At 38.5% G+C, this 24,616-nt stretch overlaps 1 protein-coding gene across 7 annotated transcripts in view; it reads right to left on the reverse strand.

Moving 5' to 3' along the window:
* The window catches only part of TANC2 (tetratricopeptide repeat, ankyrin repeat and coiled-coil containing 2), a 248,763-nt gene that overhangs the window by 202,956 nt on the left and 21,191 nt on the right, over positions 1-24,616 (reverse strand). For all 7 annotated transcript variants that reach the window (XM_084861644.1, XM_084861642.1, XM_084861641.1 and 4 more), the window contains exon 2: positions 2,204-2,297. In XM_084861644.1, the coding sequence (XP_084717770.1) occupies positions 2,204-2,270 (67 nt within the window). In that variant the 5' untranslated portion in view covers positions 2,271-2,297. The remainder of the gene's footprint in view (positions 1-2,203; positions 2,298-24,616) is intronic.

Genomic DNA, 24,616 nt, shown 5'->3' on the forward strand with positions numbered 1-24,616 from the left:
AAAGGTCAATACTGGTTAAATCTAAATAATAGTGGCCACATAAAACAACAATATTAATGTCTTGTGGAGTTTAAAATGCATATCGGTGAAAAGAATCTAAAATTCTTTCATTGTCCAAGAAGAGGGCAAAAGTATTAATTGATATCAAACTGATTGATGTTTAAATCTTTAAGGTAACCACTGAAAGAATTATAATAGCATATAATTTCCAAGTCTATAGGGGGAGATAGAAAATAATAAAAAATATTTTGACCAATCCAAAATAAAGCATGAAACGGGGAGGGGGGGAGCATAGAACAGGTAGGACAAGAAGAAAGCACATAGTAATATGTTATATTTAAACCTAAATATAACCTTGGTTGAATTAGTACAAATGAACCAACATTACCCTTTAAAGACTTATCTGAATGAATAAAAAAGGAAATTCAACTATATGCTATTAACAGTATAACATATAGAAATGTTTCAAGTAAAAGAATGGAACAAATCATATCTTGCAAACACCAATCAAAAGAAAGCTGGGACAGTCGTCCTAATATCAGACAAAATCAACTTTCAGACAAAAGGCAATATTAGAAATAAAGAGGGATATTTCATTATTGTAAAGTAATCATTTCAACAGGAAGAGATAACAATTCTAAATTTCAATGGAAATAATAAGATAGCTTCCAAATGCATAAAGTAAAAGTGTCAGGAACTAGGAGAAACAGTTCCACAATCATAGTGGGAGATTTAATCACATCTTTCTCAATAAATATTTTTTAAAAATAAGTGAGCATATAAGTGAGGATATAAAATATTAACCAAATTGACCTACATTGCACCCAATAACTGCAGAATCCACATTATTTTCAGGTGCATCCATAACATTCACCAAATTTGATCATAGGCTGAACTGTAAAGCAAATCTCAAAAAATATTTTTTAAAAATAACATAAGATAGTTTCTCTGATAACAGTACAGTCAAGCTATCTTAATAATAAGATAACCAGGAAACTATCAACTGTTTAGAAATTAACAATTATCCTTTAAATATCTATGGGTCAAGAAGAAATCACAGGGGAGTTAAAAACAGTTTTAAATGAATGATAATGAATATACTACCAATGTAAACTTGTAAAATGCAGAAAAATAAGAAAATCGAAAATATTAAAAGAATATAATAAATATCTAAAACCCATTAACAGAAATCATTCAGTAGATTTTTCTTTACTATTTCTCCCAATATGTACATTTAAGGTTTATTTTTATCATGAAAGCACAGGAACTACTTTGTTCTTTAAAAAAAATTTATAAACTTGATTTTAGTGACTGTAGAAATCTTCAATTTATATTTCACTTTCTATATAACCCTTTAGAGACAGTTTCTATTTTTATATTCTCAATTCCCAGAGTGTCTAGGGCTAAAATAATTTCATAAGTTAATTCAAAAAGTAAATTTAGGCTGAAGCCGGTTTGGCTCAGTGGTAGAGCATCGGTCTGCGGACTGAAAGGTCCCAGGTTCGATTCCGGTCAGGGGCATGTACGTTGGTTGCGGGCACATCCCCGGTAGGGGGTGTGCAAGAGGCAGCTGGCCAATGTTTCTCTCTCATCGACGTTTCTGGCTCTCTATCCCTCTCCCTTCCTCTCTGTTAAAAATCAATAAAATATATTTAAAAAAAAAAAAAAAAAGTAAATTTAGCCAAAACCGGTTTGGCTCAGTGGACAGAGAGCGTTGGTCTATGGACTGAAGGGTCCCAGGTTTGATTCCGGTCAGGGGCATGTACATTGGTGCGGGCACATCCCCAGTAAGGGGGTGTGCAGGAGGCAGCTGGTCGATGCTTCTCTCTCATCGATATTTCTGGCTCTCTATCCCTCTCCCTTCCACTCTGTAAAAAATCAATAAAATATATATTTTTTAAAAAGTAAATTTAGGTCTAGAATCTTTTTAATAAGTAGTGCACAGAAGTATTACTCTTTCACATATTAGAAGTAAATATTTCTCTTCACATACTTTTCTTTTACCTGACTGTTCCTGGTAAGTATTCAAGTGTTTCTACCTCTTAATAGAGTATAATAGCCTATAGGAATATAAACTTCCTTTTTTCCTAAATTAAATATGCCATTTAATAAACAAATAAAGTGTTGTAGTATTAGTTCAGATCCCTAATAGAACTCGATTTTCTAAAATATCACACCAAATAAATGTAGCCTAGTCACTTACCACTTGATCTGTTTTTACGACTTGATTTCCCTCCAGTAAGAAGCATCTTGAGACTATTCCGAAACATGGTTGTGCTATTCTGGTACTCACAAAACTACAAAATAAAATGTGGGAAAATACGTTAGGACACTTGATTTTCTATTCAAAATTCAGAATTCATTTTTCTATTTTGTTGTTTAAAGTATTACAAATAGTAGTACGTTTCCTTTTTTTTCTCTTTGCGTTGGCCTTCCCTGGCCCCCCCTACCCCTCAATACATGCTCTCACCCCACACCCCATTGGTTATGCTTATATTTAAAATGCACTATAAGGAATTAACTATGTTTAAAAACATAGTACAAAAATTGTAACTAAATGGCAAAAACATTTAATTAATATTAATTTAATGCATAAACATTTCCTCACAAGTATATTATAATACTTTAGTACCCTAAGAGATAAAGGTAGCACCCTGGCCGGTGTGGCTCAGTTGGTTGAACTTTTGCCCCAGGCACCAGGAGGTGGCCTGTTCAACTGCCTGTCAGGGCACATGCCCAGGTACAGGCTCAATCTCCAGTAGGGGTGTGCAGGAGGTATCAAATCAATGTTTCTATCCCTCTCTCTGAAATCAATAAAAACATATTTTTAAAAAGAGAAAGATAAAGGTAGCTATCACTGAGGGTACACAGAAACAGCAAACAGAATGAGGTAGCTATAAATACAGTCTACCTTTTTCATTTGATTCTCCAATTTTCCCATATTTTCCAATTTTCCAACACAGACACCCAAAGGTTTAAGAGTCTAGAAACTTATAGCTGCTGATTTTCCATTGGTTAAGCTAGAATTCTACCTCACAAAACTACTGATATACATGAATCAGTGCTTTTCCTCTTTATGTCCCACTCATATTAAAAAAAAAAAAAAAAAAAAAAAAAAAAAAAAAAAAAAACTTCTTCCAGTTGTGCTTTGTCCTCTCTCATGTTCTCAAAGATTTTTATCCAAAAATAATCTTCCTTTTCTTTCTCAATTTTTTTCTCTGTACTGAGTCATTCCAATCATAACATAAACATGCTAGTAGATCCTAACCAAATACAAACAAGCAAACAAACCCCTCTCTTTATTCCCACATGGTCCAATTACTGCTCCTATAACCTTGCTCTTCATAGCAAAATTTCCCCAAAGTGTTGTCAGTACTTGGTGTGGGATCGGGTCTAAACGGGCAGTCAGACATCACTCTCACAATCCAGGACTGCTGGCTCCCAACTGCTCGCCTGCCTGCCTTCCTGATTGCCCCTAACAGCTTCAGCCTGCCAGTCTGATCACCCCCTAACTACTCCCATACCAGCCTGATGGATGTCTAACTGTTCCTCTACCAGCCTGTTTGCCCCCAACTTCCCTCCTCTGCCGGCCTGGCCACCCCTAACTGCCCTCCCCTACAGGGTTGATCACCCCCAACTGCCCTCCCTTGCAGACCTGGTCCCCCTCAACTGCCCTCTCCTGCAGACCTGGTGCCTCCCAACTTCCCTCCCCTGCTGGCCATCTTGTGGTGGCCATCTTGTGTCCACATAGGAGCAGGATCTTTGACCACATGGGGACAGTCATCTTGTGTGTTGGAGTGATGGTCAATCTGCATATTACTCTTTTATTAGATAGGATATGCACTCCACTAAAAGACTATTTGTAATAAAGCAATCATAGCAAAATATTAACAGTAGCCAGGACCGGTTTGGCTCAGTGGATAGAGCATCGGCTTGGGGACTGAGGGGTCCCGGGTTCGATTCCCGTCAAGGGCATGTACCTTGTTGCGGGCATATCCCCAATAGGGGGTGTGCAAGAGGCAGCTGATCGATGACTCTCTCTCATCGATGTTTCTAACTATCTCTCTCCCTTCCTCTCTGTATAAAAAACCAATAAAATATATATTTTTTTAAAAATATATATATTAACAGTAGATTCTAACTAATGGATATATACATGTGAACTAAAATTATGTTAAGTTTTCTATATGTTTTAAATTGTTTAAGTAATGTAAAAACACACTCCTACAATGAAAACTCTTGGCCCAGATGATTTCAACAATACATTTTACCAGAAATTAAGGAAGAAATAATATCAACCTTGCACAAACTGTTCCAAAGAGTAGAAAAATAGAGAACATTGCCAAATGTGTTTTCTAAAAAAAGCATAAGCTTGATAATAAGACAGCAAGGTCCAAAAAAGAAATATTACAGACTTCTCTGTTGACACAGATGCAAAAATCCTAAGTAAAATATTGGCAAAAATCATATCTATTAATATATTAATCAGAACTAAGTGGGGGTTTAATCCAGAAATGCAAAAATAATACATAAAAATCAATTACAAGAGAAATCATCAATAGATGAAGCACATAAAATTTAACATTAATTTATGATTTTTAAAAACTAGTACAAAATAAGAAATCAAAGAGAAGTTCCTGCATATTACAAAAGTGTATCTTTCAGCCGAGACCAGTTTAGCTCAGTGGATAGAGAGTCGGCCTGTGGACTGAAAGGTCCTGGGTTTGATTCCGGTCAAGGGCATGTACCTTGGTTGCGGCACATCCCCTGGGGGGGGGGGGTGTGTGTGTGCAAGAAGCAGCTGGTCGATGTTTCTCTCATCGACGTTTCTAACTCTCTATCTCTCTCAATTCCTCCCTGTGTAAAATCAATAAAAATATATTTAAAAAAAAGGGGGGGGGGGTATCTTTCAGCAAAGCTCAGTGATTGAGCAGACCTATGAACCAGAAGTCACAGTTTGATTCCCAGTCAGGGCATATACGTCCGGGTTGCGGGCCCAATCCCCAGTGTGGGACATGCAGGAAGCAGCCAATCAATGATTTTCTCTCATCATTGAAGTTTCTATGTCTCTCTCCCTCTCCCTTCTTTTGTGAAATCAATAAATATATATTTAAAAAAAGACAATTAATAATAGCAAACATCGTACTTAAAGGTGAATGATTGAAAATATTTCCCAAGATTGAAGAATGTGACTTGCACTCAACATGGTCCTAGAAGTCTTAGACAGTACAAAAAGGTAAGAACATAAAACAGAAAGTATAAAGAATGGAAAGAAAATATTTTAAAAATGCCACTTTTACAGACAATATGATTTACTTGGAAAATCTAATTTATAAACTATTGGAATTAAGTGAATTTAGCAAGATCACAAGATATAATGTAAAACATAAAGACTAAGGTGAATACCATAAAATAACTTACTCTTTTTATTAGTAAAGACTAGTGGCCTGGTGCATGAAATCCATGTACAGAGTGGGAGGGGTTTCCCTCAGCCCAGCCTGCACCCTCTCCAATCTGGAACCACTTCAGGGATGTCTGACTGTCAGACATCCCTCTCACTGGCTCCTAACAACTCATTGGCCTGCCTGCCTGCCTGATCACCCTGCCTCTGCCTGACTGCCTCACCTCTAACCACCTCTGCTTGCCTTCCTGATTGCTCCTAACTGCTCCCCTGCTGGCCTGATTGCCCCTAACTACCTCTGCCTAGGCTGCAGCTGCAAGCACCCAGGATCACAGGGTGTGCGGCTTGTCCTTCTTTTGGGCTTCAACTTGGCTGGTCCCCATTCCTCTTTCCCCAGTGTTGAGTGTCTGAGTTGTAATGGCATGATGGCGTGATGACTATTTGCATATTAGCTCTTTATTATATAGGATTTTAACTTGCCACAGTCTATCTTCAAGTGGATACTATACCACTTCACATCTTACATAGAAACTTCTCTATAACAAAATTTCATTTTCCCAGGCAATTTTGGTCTATTGTTGTCATGTATTTTTCTTTCACAGATGTTGTAAAAGTGACATTACATTATTATTTGTTTAAAAAATTAATTATCTTTAAATATATTTAAGTAATAAGAAACTTCTATTATATTTTTTCCTATGCATTTACTGTCTTTGGTGTTTTCCATTTCTTGGCATAGATCGTTATTGTATCTGGTAAAATTTTATTTCTGCTTACAGGACTTCTTTTAACATTTCTTACACTATAAATCTGCTGGTCATAAATAAAATTCAATCTTTTATATAGGAAAAATATATTTTAATTATTTTGAAAAATAATTTCACTCAGTCTAGAATTATAAATTGAAAGGATTTTCCCCCCTTGTGAGTACTTTAATGATGATACTCTATTATCTTCTCCCTTACAATATTTCTGATGAGAAATATTTTGTAATCCTTATGTTTATTCCTGTGTATAGTGTGTCTCTTTTCTTCTGACTATTTAAAAGATTTTTCTTTTCACCATTGGTGTTGAGCAATATGATTTTTATGTATCTTGATGCAGCTTTCTTTATGTCCTATGCTTACTATTCACTGAGCTTCTTTGACCTGTGGGCTTATATATATATTTTTTTACCATATTTTACTAAATTTGGAAATTTTTTAATCATTCTTTCTTCAGATGAATATATATATATATATATATATATATATATATATATATATATATATATATGTTCAGGTCTCTAGAGGGGGCTGGGGAGGAAGAGGAGTGAACCAAACCCAAACCTCAGTAGGCAATTGAGTATGGGACGGCCGGCAGGGCCATCCCTGCAGTGGCCATTTCATGACCAGCTGCCTGAGACTGGCTGGTTCATGGGCTGGGCAGTGCACAATGGGGCTGTGCGTAGCTTACAAGGAAGGCATGACCTGGGGAGTCTGAGCCTTGATCCCGCGCAGTAACCAGATCCGTACATTGGGAATGTGGCCGTTCTCTTCACCCTGAGTTGCCCCATTGTTGCTTCCCCGGAGCAGTCATAGTGCCTTCTTCCATCACAGTCCCCTAAGCTCACAGCGATGGAGGTATGCTGACAAAGGTTTGGATGAACAGAACATGGAAGACCCATGGGTGATAGCAGGTGCTGGTGCTAGCTGGGGAGGGGGTCGTGTGGTTTGGCGTGAAGCGCTCAGTCACAGCTTTGGAAGCTTCTTTCTTAGTTTCTCAGAGAGCTCAATGGTAAGGAAATGCAGGTCTTGTCCTGCGTTGCAGTTTCCATGGAAAACTCGCTGTTGGGGGTGTCAGAGGGGTTGGCCCGCAGCGCCTGTGGCGGGGAGACACCCTTCTCCCGTAACCTTTTTACAGGCTGGTTGCTGAATGCCCAGGAACTGCTCAGCAGATCCTTGGTTAGAAAGGGCAGGGATTGGGGAGAGGAGGAAGAGCCAAGCTGCCTCTTCTCCACCCGCTGGAAGGCACAGAGCCTAAGGCATGATCTCCAGCCCGCTCACATGCCCCAGGAGGCTGCTTCCAGAGAGACCGTGAAGGCCAGGCTCTGGTCATGTGTCCTGGTGGGTCTGAAAAGCAGGAGGCAGAGCCGTGCTCTCACCTGGACCTTGGGACAGCAGCCTCCTGGTTCTCAGCAGAGATGTTCTCAGCTCTGGGGTCGGACCACTACTCAGGTTGAAACCACATGTAGGAGCCACTGGTGCAGGCGCACCTTTGGAAGGCAGATACAGCAGGCAAACCATCGGACCTTGTTGCCTGGGCAGTGATGCCAGTGTCCCGCCCCGCCCTCTGGCCGTTCTGTGCCTGCACACCTGCAAGCTACCCATAGGCCCACCATCTTTGTTGGGTTAATTTGCATACTCACTCCTGATTGGCTGTGGGTGTAGCAGAGGTACGGTCAATTTACATGTTTGCCTATTATGAGGTAAGATAAATATGGCAATGAATCCTAAAAAGAACATTTCAAGCATTTATGAAATATTCCTTTTATAGATTCATCTTGAGAACTATTCCAATTCCTCTCTGAAATCAATATAAATATATACAGTTTTAAAAATGTATGGGGAAGATATTCTGGTTTAGTGGATACTATGATTTCCCACACAGATTCCCATTACAGTATCAGTACATCCATCCACCCCTCCCCAAGTTTTAATGGCTCATAGCTGCCCTCACTTCCCTAGAATTGCTCTATGCTGACCAGAGACACCAATGTCTTTTCCCACAGGGGTACAAGAGACCAGCTGCTTTAACTCAGTGATACACAACTTGGTGGTATGATTTACATTCCATTGCTCTCTCCCATCTCTTCCTATTTTCTTCAACTACTTATCTCTAAATAATGTTAAATACCTATTTGTTTATTGTCAGTTACCCCTAGAATATAAACTTTTTTTAATTTTTAAATATATTTTATTGATTTTTATAGAGAGGAAGAAAGAGGGACAGAAAGTTAGAAACATCAATGAGAGAAAAACATCTATCAGCTGTCTCCTGCACACCCCCTCCTGGGGATGTACCCGCAACCAAGGTACATGCCCTTGACCCAAAATGAACCTGGGACCCTTCAGTCGACAGGCCGACGCTCTATCTACTGAGCCCAGTTTCGGCGAATATAAACTATTTATTTATTGTTCGTTCCCACTAGAATATAAACTCCACAATGGCATGGGAGCTGCTTGTTTATTTACTGCTGCAAGTCCATAACCAGAGAACAATAGTGCCTGCTAAGTAGGTGCCAAATAAATATTTATTTAATGAATTATATTTCCTCAGTTTGTATTTGATTTGTCCAAGTCAAATCCCTTACAGAGAAACTTGATATTACTCTTTTTATCCTCAATGCTATCTCCTGCACATGTGTCAAACACAAGGCCCGCGGGCCAAATCCAGCCCGCCAGGCCTTGCAATGTGGCCCGCACCGCGCTGTCATCACTGCACTCCGCTGTCAGTTTATGACATTGTCAGTTTATGACTGTTCAGTAAACCATTCGGCCCGCGATTTAGGCTGGATTTTAGATTTTGGCCCCTTCTCTGATTGAGTTCGACACCCCTATAGGTTCTCAACACTTTTTGAATGAGTAAATGAATGAATGAATAACTGAGCAAAGACTTGATTCATCAGATTAGTAACCTGGTAAAGATGTAAGGAGATACAATATAAGTAACTTTCAACAGACAAGACCAGGTTATGAATTAACTAGAACAATGGAGAATACTTAGGGTGACCATGCAATAGAGATAGTCAGGAAAAGGCAAAGAAATTCTAGGCAAGTTCAAATTTTTATCTGAGGAAAACCCAATAAAATTCTAGTCATACTTCAAACTTTTGCCTCAGTCAGATCTTACATATATATACATACACTTCTTCAAAGTTTCAAATGAAAAAAATTTGTAAGCACAGATTATTAGAATTATTTTAAATTACTAAGACTAGGAGTCAAAAAAAAAAAATCCCACATCTAAAAATAAACCAAGATAACATTCTAAAGTTAATTTAAATGAAAAAATGCTGATGGGTAGAATAAATTAATTATAATGATGATCACTTTTTTAAGTATAGAGGGCTTTTTCTTCGCTAGTTCCAAAACATTCCATAAAACTTGACTGAAATGCATAAAGAATGAAATGAAACATATACTTATTTAAAGCTAATTATCCATCTCATAGTTACATTTTAGTAAAATGACTTTCTTATTCAAATTAACACATCAATAGGAAATTTGCTATAATAAAATATAGAAATTCCACAAAATTGAAGCTAAGTGGGAAATGGCAGTTTGAGCTAATTGAATTAATGACAGCAATATATGGATAAATTATATCCTATTTTTTTCAAATTTTATACCCAAATTTTCAAATAACTCTCTCAGGAGAAATCATAAAATATCTGACAAGTGAATCTCTGGCAGAATAAACAACAAATAACCCATTCTCAGGCTCCAATCATTTCTAACTGTCATTTACTTAATTGATACAAACATTATGTTTTCTGTATGACCTCTAAGCTTTTATGTTTGTGACTCCTGGTCTAAACCATTTAGGTGAAGTATCAACTATTCTCTTCTAAATGGTCCACCAAGGCTGGATACTCATCTCTTATCTCCACATCTTTTTGCACTACTTATCAGTAGACAATCAATTTTCATCTTCAGTCTTCATCTCTCCTACCTATCTAAAGCCTTTTCTTACCCTATTATTCAAAACAGAAGCACAATATCTCCCCTGCATTAAGCATTTATGTAAAGCTATAGGCTGGTGCTTGAATTCGTGAACCAATGGGGTCCCTCGGTCTGGCCTGTGGGATCGGGCCTAAACCAGCAGCTGGATATCCCCCAAGGGGTCCCAGATTGAAGAGGGTGCAGGCTGGGCTGAGGAACACCCCCCCAGTGCACAAATTTCGTGCACCGGGCCTCTAGTATTATATAAGATACTATAATGCTCCAATAAATGAGTTTGGAAATAGATGTATAATATCTCAGAAATATTGTCCAATAATGCAGAAGGATACTTGACAGTTTATATAGTACTAGAGGCCCAGTGCACAAAATTCGTGCATGAGGGGGAGGGGTGGGTGGTATCCCTCAGCCCGGCCTGCATCCTCAACGGATGTCCGACTGCCTGTTTAGACCTGATCCCGGTAGCATCGGGCCTAAACCGACAGTTGGACATCCCTTTCACAATCCAGGACTGCTGACTCCCAACTGCCCTCCCTTGCACGCCTGGTTCCTCCCAACTGCTCTCCCCTGCCATTTTGTGTCCACATGGGGGCAGGATCTTTGACCACATGGGGGCAGCTATCTTGTTCTTGTGTGTTGGAGTGATGGTCAGTCTGCATATTACTCTTTTATTAGTTAAGATAGAAGCCTGGTGCATGGGTGGGGGCCTGCTGGTTTGCCCTGAAGGGTGTCCCAGATCAGGGTGGGAGTTTCCTTGGGGCATCAGGAGGCCTGGGTGAGGGGCCTGTGGTGGTTTGCAGACTAGCCATGCCCCCCCCCCCGGCAACCCAAGCAGAGGTCCTGGTATCTGGAATTTATTTACCTTCTACAATTGAAACTTTGTAACCTGAAGTGAAGGCAAGCCTCCTGATCGCTCCGTGGCTGCTGCCATTTCTGTTTGGATTTGTTTACCTTCTATAATTGAAACTTTGTAGCCTTGACTGGAGGCTTAGGCAGGCTAGGGGAAGCGAAAAGCTTGGCTTTTTCCATTGCCAAAGAAACCCAAGCCTCCCTCCTGCTCTCTGTGGCTGCAGCCATCTTGGTTGGGGTTAATTTGCATACTCACTCTGATTGGCTGATGGGTGTGGTTTATAGGTGTAGCGGAGGTATTATCAATTTGCATATTACTCTTTTATTAGATAAGATTAGTAGCCCTGCGCACAAATACATGCAACAGTAGCTCTCTGTGGGGCCTGGTTGCTCTGCGACCACTGCCCAGAGGCTCTCCGTGGCCCAGAGGCCCATTTGTGCCCCAGCCTGACAAGAGGCCCATCTGAGGCTGGGCACGGAATGCTCACGCTCCCTGCTCTCAGCGGCCACCCCCCTTACCCTCCAGGACCGGAGGACTCCAGCAGGACTGAGAGGACTGGGCGCTGCCATCTTGTGGCTATGGGCGCTGCCATCTTTGTGATGGAGTGATGGCTAATTTGCATATTATCCTTTTATTAGATAGGACAAGCAAACTAGGGCAAGATTAGCAAAGAGAATAGGGAGGGGAGCCATCCCTGCCTTCCAACTGACACTATAAATATAGATTAGCCAGTAGTGCTCCAAGAGGGACCAGAGAAGAGCCTCATTCATTGGCCATGTTAGCAACACAAATCACCATTCCACAAGAAAGCAGGACACAGTGATCATAGGTGAGAGAAGGAATACACAAGGCCATAGAGTGAGGTTCTTTTCAAAGAAAAGTAAGACTTTCCACTACTGGACATAGAAACAATGAGTTCCCTTCTACACTCTTTAATGCATGAGCCTCAGATTGGGAATTGTGCCAGTTATATATCTAGGGCAAGAATATGAGAATGGTATCAGTCCTGCAGAAAGATGGGTATGGCTTGAATAAGAGGCACAGTGGGAAGGGGGAAGAGAAATCTACTAGAATGGCAACATTTCTTTTGGAACAGGAAATCCAACCAAAATTCTAATCTATCATAAACTGAGGGTGCCCAGAAAGGACACATTCTACCGTTATATGGCCTAAGAATGCCACATAGTTTCAGTGGAGCAATGATCCTACTGATTAAAGTCAATAGAAAATTAAGTATTCTCTTAAGGAGTCACAGGGTTCAACTGGGGAAGAGAGTAATAGGACCGAGTTGTTTCACTGATTTCTATTCATCCATCTATACTGATTTAACTCATTTTTTAAAAAATATATACCTTATTGATTTTTTTACAGAGAGGAAGGGAGAGGGACAGAGAGTTAGAAACATCGATCAGCTGCCTCCCGCACACCTCCTACTAGGGATATGCCCGCAACCAAGGTGCATGCCCGTGATTGGAATCGAACCTGGGACCTTTCAGTCTGTAGGTCGATGCTCTCTCTACTGAGCCAAACCAGTTAGGGCCTGATTTAACTAATTTAATAGTAATTTGTCTATTCAGGTTTTCTATTTCTTGAGCCATCTATTTCATCTAACTATTAAAAAAGGCTTAAGATATGGAATATGGGCAGGAATCAATGGTGTTAACAACAGAATGGAAAAGCCCTTATTTCTTAACTACTCTTATATTTTCTATCTATTTGCATTACTCTCTGAGCAATTTCTTCAAATCACTAATTCTCTCTTCAGTTATTTGTACTTTGCTAACTTAACCCTTCCACTGAGCATTTTTCCCCCTCCCATCTTTCCTGTTAGAAGAAAACAAGCGAATTATTTTATAACAGTGACAGCTGACAAACCACTGCATCTTTCATAACACCAATATGTAACATGTGCAGGGTAAGGCAAAAGTAGGTTTACAGTGGTATCACTTACAAATGCAATTAATAAATAAATAATAAATAATAAACTGTTTTGTGTACTTGAACAACTGTAAAACTACTTTTGCCCCCCTATATTATTCCATTCTCTTTATCAGTTCGAAGTATATTATTTTTCTGAATGATGTTAGCACATTTCTCACATTCAAAATCCTTATTATATTTTTCATTTCTAGTAGTTTTAATATTTTTCAGGTCCATCTGATTTGTTATAATTTTCTCCTCTTTTCTCTTAATTACTTTGTTATTTTAAACATTTTAATCATAGTATATAAGAATACAAATAACTATACAAGAAATATATTTTATAAATGTAACTTTTATATTATTTCCATTAATACCAGTATCTGAAGGTTTTGTAGGTTTGGTTTTGTTGTTTCCGATTATTCATAATTCATAGCAGTTTATTTCCTTATGTTTTCTGAACGTGTTTTTTTCTATTCTTGCCTTCTAAATTCACTTTTCATGTAAGTTGCAGCTATTCAATCTGTCTTCTAACTTCTCTTTCTTATTTTCTATTTCTTTATCTCTGTACATTTACCCACCAGTCCATGACATGGGCGGTGAAATTACAGACTCCATATCTGACCATGAGTGTTCTCAGTATCATGCCAATGGTTCTGCTGCTTTTCACTGCAGTAAGTAAGCAGCACTTCCTAGTTACAACCCCCAGAAGTCAGAGTACTATTTCAGGCCAAATTATACAAAGAGATAATATAATACACAAGAGAAATCTAAAAGGATGATCTGAAAAAACTACATACTATATTATTCCAATGACATGATAGTCTAAAAAAGGCAAAACTGTAAAGATTAGTGGTTGCTAGGAGTTAGAGGGGAAAGAGGGATGTAAACAGGCAGAGCACAGGATCTTTAGGGCAGTACAACTATTCTGTGTATTACAATGGTAGATACATGTCACTATATACTTGTCAAAACTCATTGAATGAATACCAAGAATGAACCCTAATGCTAACTGTATACTTTGGGTGATAATAATGTGTCAAATGTAAGTTCATCAATTTTAAGAAATGTGTTCGTGGAGAAGGTTGTGTGTGTAGAGACAGGGTACATGGGAGCTCTTTGTACTTTCTGCTCAATTTTGCTATGAACCTAAAACTAAAACTGCTTTAAAAAATAAAGTTTATCCTTTTTTAAAAAAACAAAAGGAAATAAAAAAGAGAATGAAGGGAGGAGGGGAAATAGAAGGGCACTTAATAGGGAAATGATTATATTTTTTGGCATAAGAAATACTGTGAATTATGAATATTATGTATGGTTTAAACAGTATGGTGTATATCAATTCTGAAATAAAAATTCTCCAGGTTTTTATCCTTAAGTAAAAAGGAAAAAAAAAGTCACACAGTAATTTGTAAAGTATGGCCTTATGACAATTTTAAAAACTATGTGTTTATGGACCTGCATGAGATATCTATATATATAAAAGCTTAAGCGACCATTATGACCAAACGACCAGAACAAATGATCAGTCACTATAACGAACACTGACCAACAGGGCACAGATGCTCAACCCAGGAGCTACCTCAGGATGGTCAGTGTACTCCCTCACACCCTCAGCCAACCTCCAGCCGGCCAACCTCCCTGGGCCCCTTCCCCAGGCTAGTCAACCTCCTGGGGTCCCTTCTCCCTTCTGGCTGGCCCCCCAATAGGCCTAGATTGCTGGTCAGGCCATGGTACCCGACCCATTCACAAATCTGTACACCGGGCCTCTAGTATATTTAGAACTGTGAAGTAAAACTTATGAGAGAATACACATAAAATTTTACATTGGTTCTCAGAGGAGATGAACACAGTCTTGACAGGAAGAGGAAAGTGAAATTATTATTAAATGTACTTTTACAATTTAAAGTAAAACTAATAAATTTCAGTGTGGCATATAGTACATTCACCATCTCTGTCTAGTTCCAAAAAACATTTTCATCACCCCAAAAGTATTTATTCATTATTGATATCAGGATAAATGTTTAATTATTCAGTGAGTATAAATTTTTTCTGAATCCCCACAAAGCAGATAAGAACTCAGAGTGAAGGATGAGAGAACACTTTACAAAACCTTTGGCTTTCAAGATGACTGTCTCCTCAAAGAGTTATCTCACCAACCTACAGTATCTCATTGCATACCTGGTGGCACATATACCCCCAAAAATCCAAAATCATGACAGAAGGAGTTTTAAAATGTAGGTACTTTTAATATTTTCTAATAAAATATTTTAAAGTTACATTACAGAACTGTTTTGTCACCAGTGCAGTAAAAGGTCAAATGAAAAGAGGTGTGTTTACACAACTACTACTACCAGCACTTCCTCCATCATTTGCTTTCCCTTGGTTTCTCCAAACCATATAATAAACTAGTCCAACATGCCTGTAAAGTTAAAATTAAACTGTTTTTTTAGAGGACTATATCCAGGCAATGAGCATTCTTATAAATAACATTAAGAAATAGTCAAGCAGAAACCGGTTTGGCTCAGTGGTAGAGCGTCGGTCTGCAGACTGAAAGGTCCCAGGTTCGATTCCGGTGGGGGCATGTACATTGGTTGCGGGCACATCCCCAGTAGGGGCTGTGCAAGAGGCAGCTGGTAGATGTTTCTCTCTCATCAACGTTTCTAGCTCTCTGTCTCTCTCCCTTCCTCTCTGTAAAAATCAATAAAATATATTTAAAAAAAAAAAGAAAAGGAAGTCAAAACACATATACACACACACAAAAAAAACTTTATTTTAGTAACATGCATTAGCTAAAATTATTTGCAAATTATATTCTTGGGCTTAGGAATGTTTCTCTATTTCTAAAACACATGAAATACAGATGGCAAGACCACCTCAAATCCTTTTATAGTATTAACATATAAATAAAATTTTAAATGAAATGCTCCTGATCTTCTATTTATTCAATGTTTATTATGAACAAACTAAGTATAATGCCTTGAGCAGGTACTGGAGAAATGTTTAAAATTTAATAGCAGTTCCTGTCTAAAATGTGCATCCAGTCTAGTAATGAGAGCTACAGAAAAATGAACCTAAGTACAATTTAAGAGGGAGTCTGGATGGTACTACAAGATAAATACCAAGTGCAATGGGAGTTTATAAAAGGGAAAAACTACTGAGAGGGTTAATTAAACAAACATTTCTTAAGTGTCTACTATATGCCCAGTACCATGCTGGGTACTAAGAATGGCAACATTATCCTCCCCTCAAGAAATTTATAGCCTAGCAGGGGAATAAGAGACTCTATTATGTATGACTTCATATAATGTAAAATTTTGTGATAGAGATAATCACGAAACACAAGGTAGTATCAAAAAACTACAAATGCTTATCCCCCCCTTTAGATAAGGAGTAAAAATTATTCTACTGAGTTAAAATAAAATTATTCTGCTGGTTTTCTGACATAATTTTTAGAGGTTAAAAATCCTATATAATAAAAGGCTAGTATGCAAATAGACCGAACAGCAGAACAACTGGACAACCAGTCACTATGATGTGTGCTGACCACCAGGCGGCGCTAACAGAACATAATGGGAGTTGGCTGTTGTGGGATAGTGGAATAAGTGAGTGGTGGCGTCAGACGAAGGCAGGGCGCTGATCGCTGTCATGGGGAAAGCCTCTAGTGGTTACTGAAAATTCTTTGCTCCTATGCGCCCGTGGTCCCACCCAGCGCTCATACCTGCTGCTGGCGCCCGACACCAGCCCCGCATGCTCAACGCCATCAGCGGATGTGAGCGGTGAGCACCTGCCCCAATCGCCCCTCAGGGCTTCTCCACCTCCCCCTGCTCCTGAGGGGCAATTTGGGCAGCCGTTCATACCTGTTGATGGTGCTGGCCCTGCTCGCACCCGCTCTGGTGCTGGACCCAATTGCTCTGCACCATCAGCAGGTGCAAGTGGGGCTGGCACCGTCAGTGCATGGGAGCGGCAGTGGCATAAACGGGTCTGCCAGCAGATGGGGACCAGGGACTGAGGCAGGAGGGGCCGGGCGGGGGCACAAAGGATTTGACGAGACCCACCCCTATGCCCACTGCAGCCTTGTGGTCCACAGTTCCTTTCAAGGTACATGAATTCATGCACTGGGCCCCTAGTACTTAAAGAAGTCTAAGTGACAGTCTCTCATCATATCCCCTATTTTAAAACTACAATCACAAGCATCATTATCTTTATAGCATGGTTATTAGGCCTAAGGATGGCATCCAGGGCAGTTTATGCAAGACAGCAATTGTCAAAGTTAAACATTCTCATTGTCAAAAACACTAATAGAACTTATAACTAAATTAATATAGGTACAGAGAGAATTTTAAAAAAAAGTATAGGATAAAGGTAAAATATCAGCTTGAGGCAGGATCAAGGAATGAAGAGGCTAGCCATTAAAGAAAACAGGGGGGTGAGAGAAAATGGATGGAATCCTACTTTTTAGCCATAGACAAAAATAAATTCTAGATGTATCAAAAAGACAATATAAATTATTAAATACCTAAACTATAAAAATAGTAGACTTGCAGAATAGAAAAACCCATCTTAGAATTCCTTGCAAATGCTGAAACCGGTTTGGCTCAGTGGATAGAGCATCTGTCTATGGACTGAAGGGTCCCAGGTTTGATTCCAGTTAAGGGCATGTACATTGGTTGCGGGCACATCCCCGGTGGGGGGGGAAGGGGGGACGGGGGGGTGCAGGAGGCAGCTGATTGATGATTCTCTCTCATCGATGTTTCTGGCTATCTATTCATCTCCCTTCCTCTCTGTGAAAAATCTATTAAATATTTTTTTAAAAAAATAATTCCTTGCAAATCATGCAATAAAAACTAGAAGGCTAGCCGAAGCTGGTTTGGCTCAGTGGTAGAGCGTCGGTCTGCGGACTGAAAGGTCCCAGGTTGGATTCCGGTCAGGGGCATGTATGTTGGTTGCGGGCACATCCCCGGTGGGGGTGTGTGCAGGAGGCGGCTGGTCGATGTTTCTCTCTCATCGACGTTTCTGGCTCTCTATCTCTCTCCCTTCCTCTCTGTAAAAAATCAATAAAGTATATTAAAAAAAAAAAAACAACAACAACAAACAAACAAACAAAAAACTAGAAGGCTTGTGAAAAAAATGGGGGTAAAAGAACACTCAAAACTACATTAGTGATACATTTGAAAACAATGATAGGAACCTTAAAAAAACAACTTTACACATTATTAAATGACTAAGAAATAAACACTATAAGAAATATGGCACTTTACCTTTACCTGAGATTTGCTTGTGGAACTGAGTGCCACAAGGGTTGCAACATGTAATTATTATGAAGTGGTGGAAGGAGGATTATCAAATGTCACATACAAGGTGGGCAAAGGCAGGTTTATAATTGTTCACACAGAAAATAATTACTAAATAATAATACAAATAAAAAACTGTTTTGCGTACTCACAACTGTAAACCTCCTTTTGCCCCACCCTGTATAAAGTTGTAACACCAAATGTGCATGGGTATAACTCATAACACAAAGAGTCATCTGAGCCCTGACGGTTTGGCTCAGTGGATAGAGCGTCGACTTATGGACTCAAGGGTTCCAGGTTCAATTCTGGTCAAGGGCATGTACCTTGGTTGCAGGCACATCCCCAGTAGGGGCTGTGTGGGAGGCAGCTGATTGATGTTTCTCTCTGTGCCTCTCCCTTCCTCTCTGTAAAAAAATCAATAAAATACATTTAAAAATAAAAATAATAAGTCAACTGAAGTAGTTTATAGATGTTTGAGGTGTGTGCCTCTTGTGTATTCCTATGCAATTTGTTTCAGCTGGCTATTTTTCTGCATTTACCTAGTGTTTCTCACAGAGAAAATTGTGCATAAACAAATGTAACTCCCATTATGCTCAAATTGTTCCCTGATATATCAATCACATTAGGATAAATGTACAATTTCAAAAGAAGTAGTATAGAATTGACTATATAGGTGCTTAAATCCACCAAAGTATTAAAAAAAGAAAAAGAAGAAAGAAAGAAAATACTCAAATCTTAATTCTTAGTGTATTGAGGTTAGGAAGTAATTTACAGTTTTCTAATCAACATTCTTAGAAAGCAATGACTGGATAGTCTCAGTTACTACAATAACCTAAAATCAAAGACTGTAAAAAACTCATAAATTTTTAAGTAATTAGTAGAATAGTTACATTATCATTGAGAAGATCAAAATAAGTTACCCACAAGAACACTTTCGCTGACCAACAAGGTTAATGGCAGAGATAACTATAACAATGATTAGTTATAGTAAAAAAAAATAACTACTCTTATCAGGATAGCTGTCTTCCAAAGCAAGCTTTTAAATGATTTCATCATGAAATATAGACATAGTTAAATTGATTAATCTTCCAAATATTTCAAATATGCTACACACAACCTTTACTTGTCTTCTACCCTATTCCCAGCTGTCCACTTAGAACATTTTAAGATAATTATTTGGGCCCTAGTGAGTTTGGCTCAGTGGATAGAGTTGGGACTGAAGGGTTCAATTCTGGTCAAGGGTACATACCTTAGTTGCAGGCTAGGTCCCCAGCCCTGGTTGGGGCACATGCAGGAGGTAACAAATCGATGTGTCTCTTTCATATCAATGTTTCTTTCTCTTTCTCTCTCTCCCTCCTCCCCCCTTTCCTCTCTCTAAAAATCAATGAAAAGTATCCTCAGGTGAGGATTAGCAAATAAATAAGTAAAATTATTCAGTTCCTAACGTCCACAGACTTTGGAAAGAGAAGATACCAGAAAGGAGGCCAGGCTTGATTAAGAAATGGCTCAGGAGAAAATATAAGGCAGACTTTTTAATTATCCCAGTATTTTCAGCAAATCAGAAACAGCATTAGGAATCAAGTTTTTCAATATCTGTCTTCAATCATCATCAATGCCATATCTGATTCTCTCTTTATACTAAACAAATAAGATTGTATTAGTGCAAATGGTAAGAATTGGGGCTTTGGGAAATCTTCTCTATTGCCACTTACTAGTTTTCTGAGTGTGAGCAAACTATTAGCCTTTCAAAGCCTCAGTTTCCTCATTTGAATATTGAGGCTAATGCTATATAATAAAACTCTAATATGCAAATCGACTGAACTGTGGAATAACCAGTGGAATGACTGGTCACTATGATACACACTGACCACCAGGGGGCAGGCGCCCAATGCAGGAGCTGCCTGCTGGTGGTCAGGGCGCTCCCACAGGGGAAGCGCCATTTGGCCAGAAGACAGGCTCATGGCTGGTGAGTGCAACTGTGGTGGTGGGAGCCTCTCCTGTCTCCGTGGCAGCGCTAAGGAGCAGTGAGCAGGCTGGCGGTAAGGAGGGGTCCCAGACTACGAAAGGGATCCAGGAACTGCGAGAGGTATGTTTGACTGCCGGCTTAGGCCCAATCTCCCAGGCGGACATCCCCTGAGGGGTCCTGGACTTTGAGAGGGTGCAGGTCAGGCTTAGGGTTACTTTGCCTTAATACATGATCTCATTGTACATCAATTCAAGTGCATGAATTTAGTGCACTGGGCCTCTAGTAATCCATTCAGTTGTGAAAATTAAGGGAACTAACATAAATGAAACACTTACCACAGTCTGGCACCTACTAAGCAATCAATAAATACTGTATTTATTGATACAAACCATCATCAATTTTTCCCAAATCTCTGATCATCACTTTTCTAAACTCCTTACTTCTTGGTTTATAACTACACTGGATGCTGACTTTTTTTTTTTTTTTTTTTTTTTGTCACCTTCCTAGAAGTAAACTTTCGTATAAGTAAAATAATTTCTCATAGCTTCTCTGAGATAAAGTTCAAGGGAAAAGTTACACAAAAACCATGGCTCCTTTTCCCCATCCTGAAGAAAAGTAGAGTCTAATCTTGCTTTGTTCTGTCTCTATGCTCTGTTCCCAGGGAATGCTGAAGAACTAGAGTTGGTTATGGTTTTGTCTTCTGAAAGGACCTTCAGAGCTGTGTCTCGCCGGGATGCTGGATTTGTAAATCTGAGGTAACTAAGACACACTCAATGAGAATCTTATTTTTATATTTGTCCCAATTTTGTGGCCCTAATTGTATGCCATTTTAAAAAAATTTCCCTTCCTTATTTTCCTCCAAATTCCTGATTTGCCTATATCATCCTATCAAACAAAGTAGTTGTTACTCTACCTTAATAGATGATCCCATTGTACATCAACATTTAAATTTCAATAATCATTCTTGCCCTGGCCAGGTAGGTCAGTTGGTTGAAACATCATCCCTTCACGACCAAAAAATCAGGAATTCAGTTCTCAGTCAGGGCACGTACTTAGGTTGCTGGTTCAATTCCCGGCCCAGATCGAGGAGCATGTGGGATGCTCTCTCACATCAATGTTTCTCCTCATCTCTCTTTCCCTCTCCCTCTAACAATCAATGAGCATGTCCTTGAGTGACGACTGAAAAATAAATCATTCTTACACAAGAACATTATTGCTATGCTCATATATGATCAGAGAAAGCCTCACTATAGTATGAACAAAGTTTAAGTGCTGAAAAAAAATCTACAAAAAAGTAATTAGAGCAAGAAAGTATGTCTAGTCTAAGACATCCTATGAACAATACAATTTGATTTCCCAGATATTTGTCCCTTATTTTCTTGCAATAAAAATTATTGCTCTCACCAAGCAAAAATATCACAGATGAATCTTCAAGTATAAAACTTACTGTAATGACTATAAAACTATGGAGAACATTCATCTTTCTCAATACTTTTTTTAATCATGTTACTTTTCATTTCTACATTTCAGTTTCTGCCCTCCCCCCTCCCAAAAAAAACCCTTCACTTTCTCTCCCCTCAGTTGTGTATTTACCCCCTACTACATCTTCAATACGATAGCAGGTAATAGTTATTGAACTCCTAACTGTACACCAGAAATTGTGCTAAACATTTTACATGCGTTCATTCAACCCCAAAATCCTATAAAATGTGTCTTTTACAGATGAGAAAACTGAGGCTACTCAGGGTCCAGTAACTTACCACAAGTCACACACCTTAACAAATAAAACAAGTCAGAATGTGAACTCAGATGTGCCAGATTCCAAAACCTGTGTTTGTAATTACTTCTTCCCTATATATGATGAGATAATGTTTTTCTTTAAATTCATCTTTAACATGTAGTTCATTGTCTGGCATGTAAAATACAATAAATATTTTCTGAAAGGATGTTTTATTATACTGACATTCAAAGTGTCCCACTGTAAGAGAGGAAGAAATTTCCTCTATTCCTTCATGCAAACCTTCCCCAAGAAAACTATGATCACTGGCAGTGGGGAAAGGAGGAAGAGATCTTAGGCTTTTTTCACCCACTATAGATAATAATTTCTAGTTGTTGTAATATCTCTACTATACATATTTTATCATATGCTTTTCCACATGTTTATAAGTAAGCTACACAAACATGTTTTAATGAGTAGGCATTAGTACGACTAGAAAGAAAAAAAAATGTGGCCCAAATAAATATACAAAGTGCCTTATAAAAATTTTATATGGATATAAAGCAAAATGAGAATTATTTTGCCAATTTGAAGTCAAATTATCTTTAACAGAAACATTTATCAAAATATCAGGTTGGTGACACTTTATAATTTGATACATAGTGTTTCTGTCAAGCAGGCTAAGAAATATTATGTAGGCATATGGTCACTATAAATCACAGAATACTAATCTACTTAGTAAAAGAAACCTGAAGTGATCTGATTTCCTATATAATCTCCAGGTTATATATATTTTTTAAATATCTTTCTTTTTATAGAGAGGAAGGGAGAGGAATAGAGAGTTAGAAACATCAATGAGAAAGAAATATCCATCAGTTGCCTTCTGCACGCCCCTTATTGGGGATTGAGCCTGCAACCAGGGCACCTGACCTTGACCACAATCAAACGTGGGACTCTTCAGTCCTCAGGCTCTATCTGCTGAGCCAAACCAGTCAGGGTATAATCTCCAGGTTATTAAACATTATTATATTTAGTTTCATTTGAAGAGTCAGCCACAGTCCTTATCAAATGCTTGTGATAATCCCCTATTTGAACAGATCTCAACAAAGTTATTTACAGCATTCACAGTTTATCTTGATTCTGATATGACAGGAATCTCTTCATTTTCACATATCCAAAAAAAAAGTATCAGGTACCCTCTGGTACTCATGATAATTTTTCAAACACCAATAAACTAGTCTTAAAAGGCATCACATTGTATTAAATTATCTTAAATACTATTTATACAAATCAGTTGCTAAGTGAACAATATAAAGAGGTCATGTAACATAATGGAAAGAGTATAATCTTTGGACAGAGATTTATCAATTACTAACTATATGACTGTACAACTTATTTAGCCTCTCTGATTCCTAATTTTTCCTCTAACACAAACATGAAACCATTTAACTTACAAAGCTGTTTTAAGAAATAGAGATGTATAATTGCATACTACCTACTAACTGTTAAAGTTGCCTATCCCAAATTCTCCCTCTCTTTTTTATTAACAAAACACTAATTTTGGATAAGGTGGCAATGTGACTAAAATATCAGATTCCCTGTATCTACTGGTGACCAGATGACCATTTGTAACCAATGAAATGAAATATAAGGCTTATGAGCAAGGACTAAAGAAAAACTACTGTTTTAAAAACTAAAATGTCTGGGGAGGAAGTAGCTATCTTGCAATCCATAAGGCAAAAGCCACCCTTCATCAATAGCAGAGAAAAAAACATAGCAGGAGCCTGTGTCCCTGATGGCACAGTAGAACTCCTTATTTTCTGTTACCTGAAGAAGAAAATCCTATTTGATTAAGCCACTCTATCTGAGTTTCTATTACATATAGCTGAACACAATGTTAACATTATGTAAAAACACCTAGAAAAAGAATCCCCCCCCCCAAAAAAAAAAAAGAATCCACCCAGAAGATCAGTAAAGGCAATTAATTCACAAAATTTCTTATTTAACAGAATGTGTTAGATTATTCATCAGTAAAGTAGTGTTAAATTATTCATCTATAAAGCAATGATACAGTGGGATATCAACTAACACAAACACACACACACCCATTATTAAAAATGAGGTATAATAATGTATTCATTAAGATAAAAATTCTACCAGAAATTTTTATCTTAATCAGGAGGATCAAAGAATGATAGCTTTCATCAAGAAAGGTGTCCTTGGTGAAACAGAAAAAAGAAAAATGCAAACGGGTGAAAATTCTATTATTATAGCTTCATTCTCTGATATTTTAAGTACTAGTGACGTGGTGCATAAAATTTGTGCACAGTGCGGGGTTCCCTCAGCCCAGCTTGCCCCCTCTCACAGACTGGGAGCCCTCAGGAGATGTCCTACTGATGGCTTAGGCCCACAGTCTGGCCACCCTCTGTGGGAGGTGACTGGGCTAATCAAGGGAAGGCACCAGTCCCTTTACCCCGCTGCTACAGCCACTGCCAGTCACTGCAGCCACCAAGGTGTTTTAATCAACACGGACTCTTCATTGTGAAAATATGACAACTTTCTTTAGGCATTTTCAAGATGTGAAAATATGACAACTTTCTTTAGGCATTTTCAAGATCTTTCGTAGGATATGACATTTCTTTCTTTCTTTTCTTTTTTTAATCCACACCTGAGGATATGTTTCCATTGATTTTTAGAGAGTGTGGAAGAGAGAGGGAGAGACAGAAAGAAGCATCAATGTGAGAGGGACA

The sequence above is a fragment of the Pipistrellus hanaki genome, assembly GCF_964339955.1.
Source record: "Pipistrellus hanaki genome assembly, chromosome: 16".
NCBI classification, from domain to species: domain Eukaryota; kingdom Metazoa; phylum Chordata; class Mammalia; order Chiroptera; family Vespertilionidae; genus Pipistrellus; species Pipistrellus hanaki.